At 36.6% G+C, this 12,580-nt stretch overlaps 1 protein-coding gene across 4 annotated transcripts in view; it reads left to right on the forward strand.

The window, feature by feature from the left end:
• Window positions 1-12,580, forward strand: part of LOC150077296 (uncharacterized) — a 702,167-nt gene that overhangs the window by 325,109 nt on the left and 364,478 nt on the right. For all 4 annotated transcript variants that reach the window (XM_090386557.1, XM_090386560.1, XM_090386559.1 and 1 more), the window contains exons 3-4: window positions 4,760-4,999; window positions 10,216-10,280. In XM_090386557.1, the coding sequence (XP_090242683.1) occupies window positions 4,760-4,999; window positions 10,216-10,280 (305 nt within the window). The remainder of the gene's footprint in view (window positions 1-4,759; window positions 5,000-10,215; window positions 10,281-12,580) is intronic.

A 12,580-nucleotide genomic window follows, 5' to 3' on the forward strand; every position in this document is an offset into this window, starting at 1 on the left:
GACTGCTCAGGACCAAGATATCGACGAGGAATATTACAACTTTCTGAAAGTGATAAAGCCCAAGAAACCTATAGGGAAAAAGAAATCCAAAGAAGAAAAAATTAGTCAAGAAACACTTGTTATGATGAACTGAAGGCGAAAAATGAAGAGCAAGATAAACACTGACAAGGAGAAAATTGAGTATACTGAGTTATGCAAAGCCATTAGAAAGAGACTCAGAGAGGACATAAGAAGAAGGTTTAACACAAGAAAAGTAGAACAAGCATTAAGTGAAAACAAAGGATTTAAATCAGCAGCCATGAGCAGTAATACAGAAAGACAATTGATACTGAAACTAAAGAATAGCAATGGTGTACTTATAAACAGCAGAGAAGGCATAATTCAAATAACAGAAGACTACTATAGAGAATTATACAAGGAGCGAGGGAATGTTGCCAGCAGTGTGGAAGATGGATTGCAAATTAACAACACATACGACATACCTGATATTCTTCCTGATGGGGTAGAACATGCATTGAAGAAAATGAAGAATCAGAAAGCCTTGGGAGAAGATGAAGTTACTGTGTTAAAATTGGGAGGAAGAGACATAACACAAAAACTGGCAAGGCTCTTCACAAAGTGCATTAGAAAAGGTGTGACGCCTAAGCAGTGGAATACTGCAATCATAGTTTTGCTGCATAAGAAAGGAGATAAATCAGAAATTGGAAATTATAGACCAATTAGCTTGTTATCCTACATCTACAAGTTGTTCACAAGGGTCATTACTAACAGATTAGAAAGAATACTTGATGAGAATCAACCGAAAGAGCAAGCTGGCTTTAGGAAAGCAAATGAATATAAAACACCATTATGCCTGGCATTTGTGGATTATGAAAAGGCATTTGACTCCATACAGCATAAGGCAATGTTTTGGGCACTGGAAAGACAAGGCATAGATACTCCATATATTATGATTTTGAAGAAAATATATGAGAGTGCTACATCCTTTATTAGACTAGACAAAGACAGTAGCAAATTTAAAATCGAGAAAGGAGTTCGACAAGGAGACACAATATCTCCGAAGCTGTTTACTGCTGCCCTTGAGGAAGCTTTCAGAAGATTAGACTGGTCACAGAAAGGAGTCAATGTGAACGGAGAATACCTAAACCATTTACGATTTGCAGATGACATTGTGGTCATAAGCCACGATCCCAAAGAATTAGAGGAAAATCTTAATCAGTTATGCACAGTTAGTAAGGATTTTGGACTAAAGATGAATATGGCTAAAACAAAAGTAATGATGAACAAGTATGCCACGGAAAGGGAAATAATGATTGAAGGAGCAGTAATTGAAAAGGTGGAGTCATATACTTATCTGGGACAAGTTATTAGCTGTAATAATGATAAATGGCTGGAAGTCAAGAGAAGAATAAATTTTGGATGGATAGCATTCAGGAAATATAGTCACATACTGAAGAGCAATATCCCAGTTTGTCTGAAACGTAAAATAATGAATCAATGTATACTCCCCACCATGACTTATGGAAGTGAAACTTGGGCTCTCACCAAAAGAATGGAAGAGAAGCTGAGAACTGCACAGCGAAGAATGGAACGAATTATATTGGGAATCAGACTGTTAGATAAGAAGAGAAACACATGGATTAGGCAGCAAACTCAAGTAAAGGACATTCTTATCAAAACTAAAGAACTAAAATGGTCTTGGGCAGGACACATAGCTCGAAGACATGATGACAGATGGACTAAGAAAATAATAGAATGGTACCCAGGAGGAAAATGCCTCCATAGCTGAGTGATCAAGAGCGGGAGTGCAGTAGCACACGCTATTTGAGTAGACCGGGGTTCAAGTCCCTGACTGCTAAATACGGTCGATCTGGCAACTCCACTGGACCAGCGTGGTAGATTACGGTCCATGTTCCTCAGCATGAATTGTTGAGGAGGCTTCCATCCTGCAGTGGGTTGATAATGGCTGCAGTTTACCTTTTTTTTTTTTTTTTTTTTTTATATCCAAGAGGAGTTAGAAGAAAACCTGGAAGACAACAACAGAGATGGACAGGTGAAATTCATGAGTTTGTGGGTAGGAAATGGATGGCCAGTGCTCAAAACAGAATTAACTAGAAAGTTGCTGGAGTGGACTTCATCCTGCAGTGGATTGAAAATGGCTGATGATGAAACAGTATATGAATGAAGAATATAACCTGAGCACCCATTTTATATTCTTCATTCATATACTGTTTACTTTCCTACAACTAAAATTCTTCCACCCTCTGAGCTATAGTGTCACATGAGGGCAAGAGTGTGTATTTTTATCGTAGTTACCTTCCTAATTTCGCCTCCCGTTAGCTAAACAGCCAGACAATGATTTCTAACATAAATGTTAAAATTGTTAATGTAAATGTTGTAAATACACAACATTTACATAAAAATAAATGTACTCGAACTTGGTTATAATGAGCATCAAGGGACTGACATATTTTTCCTCGTTATAACTGTTATTCATTCAAAAGATATTCAAAAAACAAAAGAAATATTAGAGAGAAAATAATAATACAGTATTAGTATATACAGTACCTACATATTATTTGTATTATAACTTGTATTCGGTTTTTAAATTGATCCAGCGAGCCATTGTTACATACAAAATCATCGCATCCAAATTGAGCCTTCAAGATTTCCCCCATCTCCACGTAATTTTCATTGTAACACAGTACTGTTAAGGCCAGAGGTTTTAAAATGCGTGGGCTGTATATGTGTAGTGTTGTGTACCATTGTTCTTCTGGCCATTCTGCCCCTATTGGAACCCACCGTTTCCATACTTTGCCCCTTGGAGGCAGGCCAGGTACTCAGTAGATTTATATTTATGCTGGCAGGCCCTGCCACCTAGTTTCCTGATATTTCAGTGGCTAGGACCTAAAAAAAAAAAAAAGGGGGGGGGGTTAAGCGCTGGGAATAGAAAAGGCCAAAAGAGGTTTATGCAGGCGTGATTTAGATTTGAACGTTATTAAATTTTTATAGCTTGTGTGGGCATACACTGGCATGTCTCTAAACTGAAGTATGGAGACGATAGAGAAGACAACCGCAGATGGTCTATGAGTGATTGTATGGGAATACGCGTAAATTAAAATTATTATGACTTTTTGCTTGTTACAACTATCATCTCATTATTTCCGTGCTCGTTATAACCAAGTTCGATTGTATTTATATATATTTTTTGCCTCCTTTACTGCTGCCCTGCGTGTTTTGGAGCATTTGACATACGATACATTTCAAAAATTTCTCTGTTTTTTTCTTATTTGCTTAGTTTGCTTACAGAACTTATAATTTTACTACTATATATATAACCTAACAGAAAATATTAAAAAAAAAAAAAAAAAACAATACTATAAAATGTAAGAAAAAAAAAAATTGAAAATAGAATGTAAGTAGAGTGAGATGCAGATTATGAATGAAGTAAATATGTCTCTGCTACCAGCACCATTTGGTGATCTGTATCACACTCCCTTGCAAGGTACCTTTTTGCTACCTTTCCCCTGGTGGATGGATTCCTGTCTCCTCCCCTATCTCTTTCCCTAGTGGACTTATCCCCACTGATATTTCTGGGGCTGCCTTCCCTGTCATCCCCATAAGGGGCTCACATTTGGTGAGCATGCGCTTGGCAAACCCAGGGTACTGAACCAGACATCATCATTCTTCTCTTACTTGCTTTCTTGGTGATTCCCTTCTACTTCTGACACTCTCTCTCTCAGGGTAACACAGGATTTTTTTTTTTTTTTTTGGTTGATGCATCATAAGCCTAAGGCTTTCTTGCACTTTATGGCTAATAATAATCATAATAATAATCAATTCTATCTGTTCCCCCAGCTTTATCTTTTTCTCTACTCTTAACTTACCCAACCATCGTGCTTGCTTTTAATCTAAATTTAAACTTAACTTAGCTTCTAAGTTTAACTCTACCCTAACATAAACTCCAATTCAGCCTTAACCTAATTTCCAGCACTTAATTTTTATTTTTAGGCCCTAGCCACTAAAACTTTTGGAAACTAGGTGGCAGGGACTGCCAGAGTACGAACTTCTACTGCGATCCCTCTATGCCTGACCTGCTTCCTTGGGGCAAAGTTTGGGCAATGGGAGATCCCACTTGGGGCCCAACGGCTAAAACATCAGAGGAACAACACAACAAGACATTACACGACACAACAACACTTACTCTTTTTATTAAAATCTTTGGCCTTTACAGAGTACACAATGCGAAGATGGAGGGAACCCCTGGTGCCATTAGACCCAAAACACTATACATTGTACTCTCAATATTCAAATTCTGCATCCCTTATATACGAGGGATATCATGTTTCTGATATCCCCACAAAGTCTGCATTTGATTACTTGACCAGCACTTGAAGGACCTTCCTATCTGAGAACTCATAAGCCCAAATATGGCCATGGCAGTGTACCCATTTCTTCTCAGTCACCGTTTTGTATAATTTTTTTCTCTCAAAAGCAAAGGTGGGAGATCTACGTTATATTTAAAAAAATAAGGCAGAAATATGGTGTTCAAGTTGATAAGAAATGGGATGGGCATTATGATTTTAGTTTAATGTTAGACGAATATAATATTTGTTTATTTATGAACATCAGATAAATGTATATTCTCCCTTTAACTCTGAGTTCTGTTTGTAATTTTCACCAGGTGGAAGGTAGCATACTATATGATATATTAATAAATGAAATGATTTCACTCTTTCTTTTATTTTTTTGTTTACAGTTACTTCCATGAGGCACTGGTAAACAGTGATCTGAAAGTTGTAGATTCTCCATCCAGTAAAAGCAGCTCAACTGGAACTTCTCTCACAGATCAATCTGGAACAAGTGGAACAAAAATCTTAGCATCAAACAATATATTATTACCACATATAATAGGAACATCAGTATCTACTGGAAATGTGTATCGAATAACAACAGATTCCTTATCAAATGGCACATATGGCACTTGTTATCCTCAGCAGTGAGTGAGGGATTTTTTATATTTTTAAACTGAGCTAAAGTTAAATAATTTTAAAATTAGCAAGCATCATTGAGGTATACAGTGCAGTAATAATAATAATAAGTATTTCTGCAGTATAAAACTAGGTATATACAGGAATACTGTAGAATTTAAAAACATAATAGGATTGAGCATAAAGAGTAGTTAGGTAATACCCTCTTTTTACGATTCATGGCACAACTTCCATCTGTTTATAGCCAAAGTGCTAATTTTATGAATGAAGAACTTCAATATTTACATTATATATCTCACACAATAAATTTATTTCTCAGTTGTTTTAGTATTAGTAGTTGCAAAGTAACCCCCCCCCCCAAACACACACCACTCATATTACCTTTCCTACCACTCTAATACTTTCTCTAGTTGTTCCTTGAATTTATTTCAGGTACATATTTCTACAACACCAGATGAAAGTTTGTTCAGTCAGCTACCCACTCACCAAAAATTGCTGAACATCTATCGTGCAGTCATCTTTCCTGAATTTGAATTTATGCCCTCTTGTGTATGTAGACTTGGTAAAAGGAAGGATTTCATTGACATTGAGCTTACTCAAGTCAATCAAAGCCCTAAAACATCTTAGTCAGATCTCCCTGCATGTGCCTAGTCTCCAGACACTGCAGTTTGGAGAACTGAGTCTTTCCTGTTAGGAAAGACTCATTTCATTTAACATTGTCAATGTTAAACTACAATTGTCATTTCTCGGCCCATCTGCTTAATTTTTAAAGATATTGTTGCAGTAGCATACTTTGATTATTGTTATTAACCACCCTATCAACCTCTGTATTATCTGCATCTTAGACATTAAGCCTAATATACTTTCATCAGTATCATTAATAAATACAGAAAACAACAATGGGCTCAGCACTGTACTCTGTGGGACTCCACTAAAGGCATTAGTCCAAGAAGGGTAATGCCTCGTCTTCTCCCACTCAACCATTCCATTATTTCATAGCAGTAACTTGTACCTAATGCTACACACCTCTAATTTGTACAGAAGTCCTTCATGTGGAACAGTATCGAAAGTTTTCCTGAAATTGAAGTATGTGATATCAAAATTATTTTTTGCATTCAGTTCCTTTGTTACTGTGTCACAAAGGAACTTTCGTGACACACTTCAGCGTTATCAGTCCACTGCAGGACGGAATCCTCCTCACTGATTCATGTTGAGGGAAATGGACCATAATCTGTCACGCTGGTCCAGTGTAGGTTGGCAGATTGACTGTATTTAGCAGTCATGGGCTTGAATCCCGGTATACTTAAAGAGCGTATGCTACAACATTCCTGCTCCTGACCACTCGGCTACAGAGGCCATCACTGTGTCATAGTATAGTATCCATCAAATTGGTCAGAGAAGGTGATCCCTTATAAATCCCTGCTTTGCAGTATAATGTATTCCTCTCTTGTCCTGAAATACTTTTTTAACCAATAATAGTTTTCATTTTTTAACCAGTAACTGTATTATTTTTGGAACAGAGGCAAGCCAACAGATCTGTAATTACTGGTATCACCTTTTGATCTCCCTTTGTAAATTTAGACTACATTTGCACATCTCAAATCATAAGGACCTCCCCTGAATCCAAGGCTGCTCTCATATAAGTATGGCTATTGTTTACACCTTTTGTTTTTCTCTTTTTTTAAATTAGTTTCCTGCCTCCCTTAATATAATTGGATATATCCTATCTACCTCATGTGCCTGTTTAGTCACGTTAGCATATATGCATAAGTGCCTATTGTATTCACCATGTCTGTCCATCCATCTAAAGAGGCACCTCCGTAGCCAGGTAGGCAGGAGCAGCAGTGTGTAGCACATGCTTCTTGATTAGACCGGGGTTCGAGCCTGTGGGCCACCAAATATGGAGGATGTGGAAAGTCAGGGAATGACCACCACATATCCCCAGAGCAATATGGCCTTAGATGCTAAGCTCCTAAAAACCAAATAATAACAACAACCACCATCCATCTAACTGTCTGTTCATCTGTCCTTCTGTCTGCATATAACAGAGTGACCCTACAGGGGACAGATTTTCATAAAATTTTAATATTTGGTTCATATAGAAAGATTTGTCAAGCCATCCTAAATTTCATTAAAATTTTAAAAAAATGGAAATTCAAAAAATTATTATTTTTCAGTCCAGTTTCTATGGTAAAATGAAATTCATAGATTAAGTGTAGTTTTAATGCAGCATTGTTAGTTTTAGATAGTCTGGGCATGCTTTGCATGTATTATTATCTAAGACGCATGAATGTGGGTGTCTCTTGTGAACAGATAAATATATATAGAAAGAAAACAGACATAAAACTATATGGGAAAGAGTGATAAGTATTATATCACTCTTTCCATAATTTGTAATGAAATTGAATGGCTCAATTCCAAGAACTAAAACTATAGAGTTTTATTTCAGTGTTCTGAAAAGTTATAATCGTAGTACTTATTAATTGATAAGAAGAAAACTATACAGGCAACCCCCGTATAACACGGTACTTCTACAACATGGTTTCATTCTAACAGAATTGATAAATTGCGGCAGTCCTCACACAACACACTACGTAAATAACACGGTTTCACTCTAACATGGTTAGAGAATTTCGGTAAACCTCGCATAACACAGTATTTTTGAGCTTTCGTGCGGGCAAAACCCTGCTATTATTTTGGATGTAATTTTTCAGTGTTACCACTCTTTTTGAATCCCTGCTGTTGACTCACTAGTCAAAAAAAAAAAAAAAAAAAAAAAAAATGAGAAATCCCTCTATTTTATTTTGTTGGGAAATTCCTGTGTTGTGTTCTGTGCGATTGAACTTGTGGTAAAATCTAGATTTCAAAGTTTTATTGCTATTGGATAGCAAACCAGGCCATCCAAAAGATTTAAGTCATCCAAACATTGAAGTTATGTTCCACATAACTTCAATGTTCCACATAACTTCAACTGCCACAGTTGTACTGGGTTAATACAACTTCTTTCATTCAGCCATTAGATCAAGACATTATATTCACCTTTAAAACTCATTATATCAGAAAATGTTGCAATGGATTTTGGAAAAAATTTATTCCAGATCTATTGAAGTAATGGAGGCATGGAAACATTTCTCAATTGTGGACTGTATCAGAATAGAGCTTTATCGCTGAAAGAAGTAAAACTGTCAACGGGTGCATGTTGGAAAAATGTATAGCCAGAGTCAGTTAATTCAGGAAATATGGTCGAACAGGCCGAAAATGGAATTGGGGTGATAGTAGAACTTTCTACGTCGGTAGTAGGGGAAGGTTTTGATGATATGGCTACTGAAGCCCTCGTGGGTAGCACAGTTCATAGAATCGCCCTTCTCTTTACATTGGCGGAAAAGACCCAAATTCGAATCCTGTCGCTGAAGAGAGGGATTTTTATGGGTCTTTTTCACAACTTGGCTGAGTTAGTCGGACTCAGGCGAGGGTAGCATGGTTTTTTGTCCAGCAAAACAGAAAATCAACCTCAAGAGACACGCAATTTATAGACAATATACACAGATTAACATGACCTTAGTCATCAATGCTCCTAAAAAAATAAAAAAAGATATGATTACTGAAGACATTCAAGAATTACTGGTAGAAAGAGAAGCCAGCACAGCGGATTTGGTGCAAATGGCATAAGAGATAAAATCAAATCAATTCAGATGATGATATCGCAGGTGAAAATTCTAAATTTCCAAATTTTACACTGAAAAGCATACGGGAAGGCATAAAGTTAGCCAAGCAATTAGAATCTTATTGTTTGAATGCAGATTCTTGAATGAAAGGAGCCCAAAGTTCAAAAGGTAGCTTCAAAAATGCTTAGTTCCATACAATGAAATTCACAAAGATTTATCAAGCAAAAGCAAACAAACCCAGATTACTGATTTTTTAAAGAGAGCAGAAGATACACGAAATCTAAAATGGTGTATTTTTGTTAGTTTTGTTAATGAAAATAGAAGTAGTGTATTTTTGTTAGCTTTTGAAGTGTAACCCCCCCCCCCCCCCGTGTACTTTTTCTTAGTCCTGTATAATATGGTTTTGCACAACACAACATTTTTCAGGAACCTATTAACTGTGTTATTCGAGGGTTACTTGTATTTACTTTTCACTTCAGTTAATTGCAGACAAAGAAAAAAACATTCATCTAATTTTAAGAAAAAACAATAGAATGTGCCTGAAATGTAATGAACTTTGTATGATACCTAACTTTTAATGGAAATGTGGTATCGGATATATAGACATTACTCAATAAGAAAAAGTTCAATTGATTACCAATAGTTTTATTTAAATTTTAACAATTTAAACAAGCCTATCTTTACCTTAAACTTTAACAGTCCTCTAGATCCTGAATCTGAACTATTTTGCCTCTTGTAATGCAGGATATAAGAAGATCTTCAGTTTTGTCAGAAAAGAAGGACCTCAAATGTAATTTGATGTTTTGATGTGTGAATTCAATCATGTGTAACATAGAAATCAAGGTCAAAATCAAGCTTTTATTTTATTAAAGTAAGATACAAAACACATAATAATATAAAATACCAAATCAGAAACGATAGTGCTCAGAGTTGTCATATTTCTGATTTAGCAGAAGAAAAAAGAGTGGGTAATTCCTTTTCGTTTGAAAGTAATAACGCATTCAAATCTACGTTGGTCTAATTATGTTTATTTCTGAATTGGAAATATGTACATAATGGAGTCAAATGTTTTGTGTTTTGTTACCGCCTCTTCAGTGTTAGCTGTCTTTGTAATGTCACCATCACAAAAGGTCACTTCAGTCACAAGAACTTGTTATTACCTGTTCGACTTTGTCCTGATAATGGATACCTAAAGTTGGGTCCAAAGTATCAGTAAGAATGCAATATTGTTTAGTATATTGGACTTGACTTTTGGTAGAAAATGGGTTTAAATATATTTTGTAATTTCTACTTTAGGGTTTCAATAAACCAATTAAAAACTGCGCAAATAATGTAGTCAAGTGGAGAGTCATTAAAAACAATTTAATATAAATGTTTAACCTTTATACACTATGTGAAAGACATTGCCTGGGGTGATTTAGTTCAGTTTGATAACAATATTTCCTCGCACACTCTTATTTGCACTTTTATTTTCTATATGACAAAAAAAGAAAAAAATAGATTAGAAATTTCTTTCTTTTTTTTTTTTTCATTAATATTGTCATGACTTTGCATTTTAGGCATAATTTACCAGAAAGTCCCCCTGATTCTGGATCTGAACCACCTTTCTCACCTCCAAATGAAGGTTAGTACCACTATACTCTATTTGGAAATTATTCAGTATTATATTGTAACAGTAGTAGTCAGGGTTACTACCTTGTTTATTTGTAATTAACATTTCTAAGTATTTTAGTAAGTAACATATATTGAGATAAATATGTATTATTGCAATATTGAAATAAAATCGAGATAAGGTATAGTTAACTGTGTTTACCTCCCCCCATCTCTGTTTTGAATTAATACAGTACATACCATGTTACAGAAATTTAATGCATTTTTGATTCAAGAATTAATAAAATTTTTATTCTCAGAATGATTCATTGGATTTAGAGATTTGCCTGATAATGCAGTATTTTACAGGTGTACACTGAATTTCAATACAGCAGGCCCCCGTTATAACGCGGTTCACTTTACGCTGATTCGCTATAACACTGTTCTTATATTATAACCCATATCTGACTATAACGCTGTCACAGATCACTATAACGCTCTTTTACAGATTGCATTTTTGGAATATTTAACGAAATCGTTTCATTTGATGGAGTCTATCTTGAAAATGAATAGAAAAACAGCATTAAAACGTTTCCCACACCGACTTGAGAAATTTAGGACTTGCAAGTTTAACTGTAAGAACAATTATAAAAAAATAAAAAATTAATTTTTAGCATTTTTTAGCATTAGTAGAGGCATTTGATGCAAGAAAGCAAGCTTATGCAGCATCAGCCAAAAAAAAAAAAAAAAAAAACCACTCCCACTTCACCCTCTGTTCGTTCAAAATACCTGTCCAGCTGAGCCTTAAACTTATTTAGGCTATCAACTTCCACGACAAGGGATGGAAGTCTGTTCCACCAACCAACCACTCGCTGGCTAAAGGCAAATTTCCGCACGTCTATCCTACATCTGTCTTTCCTCAATTTGAATTTATGCCCTCTCAGGTGATTATTCTGAGCGAGAGGAAGAATCCCATCAGCATTGAGCATGCTCAAACCATTCAATGCTTTATACACCTCTATCAGATCACCTCGCTGGTGCCTAGTCTCCAGACACTGTAATTTGCAAATCTTAAGCCTTTCTTCGTAAGAGCACCCCTTTGTTCCATTCACTAATCTTGTTGCCCTTCTCTGTACTCGTTCCAGCAGCTCTACATCCTTCTTGAAATGAGGCCTCCAGGCCTGTATACAGTACTCTAGGTGTGGCCTGACCATTGCATTATACAAGGGAATAATTACCTCCTTATCCCTGCTGGAAAAATTCCTGTATATCATTGACAATACTCCATGAGCTACTCTTGCAGCCCGTCTGCACTGCTCAGAGAACTTCATATCTGCCTGCACAACCACCCCCAAGTCCCTTTCATTCTCTCCCACTGTCAGTGTAGTACCACAGAGTTGATACGTTGCTCTGGGGTTGCTGTTTCCCATGTGTAGTACTTTACATTTGTCAATGTTAAACTTCATTTGCCACCTCTCAGCCCATCTGCTCAACCTTTCCAGATCCTGTTGCAGCAGCATAGTGTCAGTAGTGTCCTTGACAACCCTGCCTACCTTTGTATCGTCTGCAAACTTCGACATTAAGCTTGATATACCATCATCAATATCATTTATGAATACAGAAAACAATAATGGACCCAACACTGAGCCCTGAGGGACTCCACTAATAACATTAGTCCACGACGAGCAGTGTCCATTGATTACCACTCTCTGTCTTCTCCCCCTCAGCCATCCCTTTACCCACAGCAGCAATTTGCCTCCAATGTTACACTGCTCCAATTTGTGCAGCAGTCTTCCATGTGCAACAGTATCAAAAGCCTTTCTAAGATCCAAGTATATAATATCAAAGTTATTCCCTGCATCCGGTTCCTTTGTGACTGCATCATAGTATCCAATCAAATTGGTCAGGCAAGACTTCCCCTTAACAAAACCATGCTGTGTCCGAGCTATAACTGAAGTCTTGTCTAAATGATCCTGCAGTGCTTCTTTAACCAGTGCCTCCATTAATTTTCCTGGAACAGAAGTTAAACTCACAGGTCTATAATTGCTTGTGTCAGCTTTTGATCCTCCTTTGTGAATTGGGGTCACATTTGCACATCTCCAGTCTATGGGTACCTCCCCTGAGTCCAAGGAAGCTCTCATAATTATGGCTAAGGGTTTGCTTACTTCCTTTGCTGCCTCCTTTAATATAACTGGATAGATCCCATCCACCCCAGGTGCCTTTCTTGTGTTTATCTTCAACAATTTCTCCTCCACTTCACTCTCAGTTATTACAAGATTCTCTAGCTTACTGCTAGAGTTGAATACACCTCTGGCTTTCCCCTCGCTAAATAAC

Source organism: Mastigoproctus giganteus, chromosome 12, assembly GCF_048544385.1.
Source record: "Mastigoproctus giganteus isolate SK-2022 chromosome 12, ASM4854438v1, whole genome shotgun sequence".
Lineage (NCBI taxonomy): Eukaryota > Metazoa > Arthropoda > Arachnida > Uropygi > Thelyphonidae > Mastigoproctus > Mastigoproctus giganteus.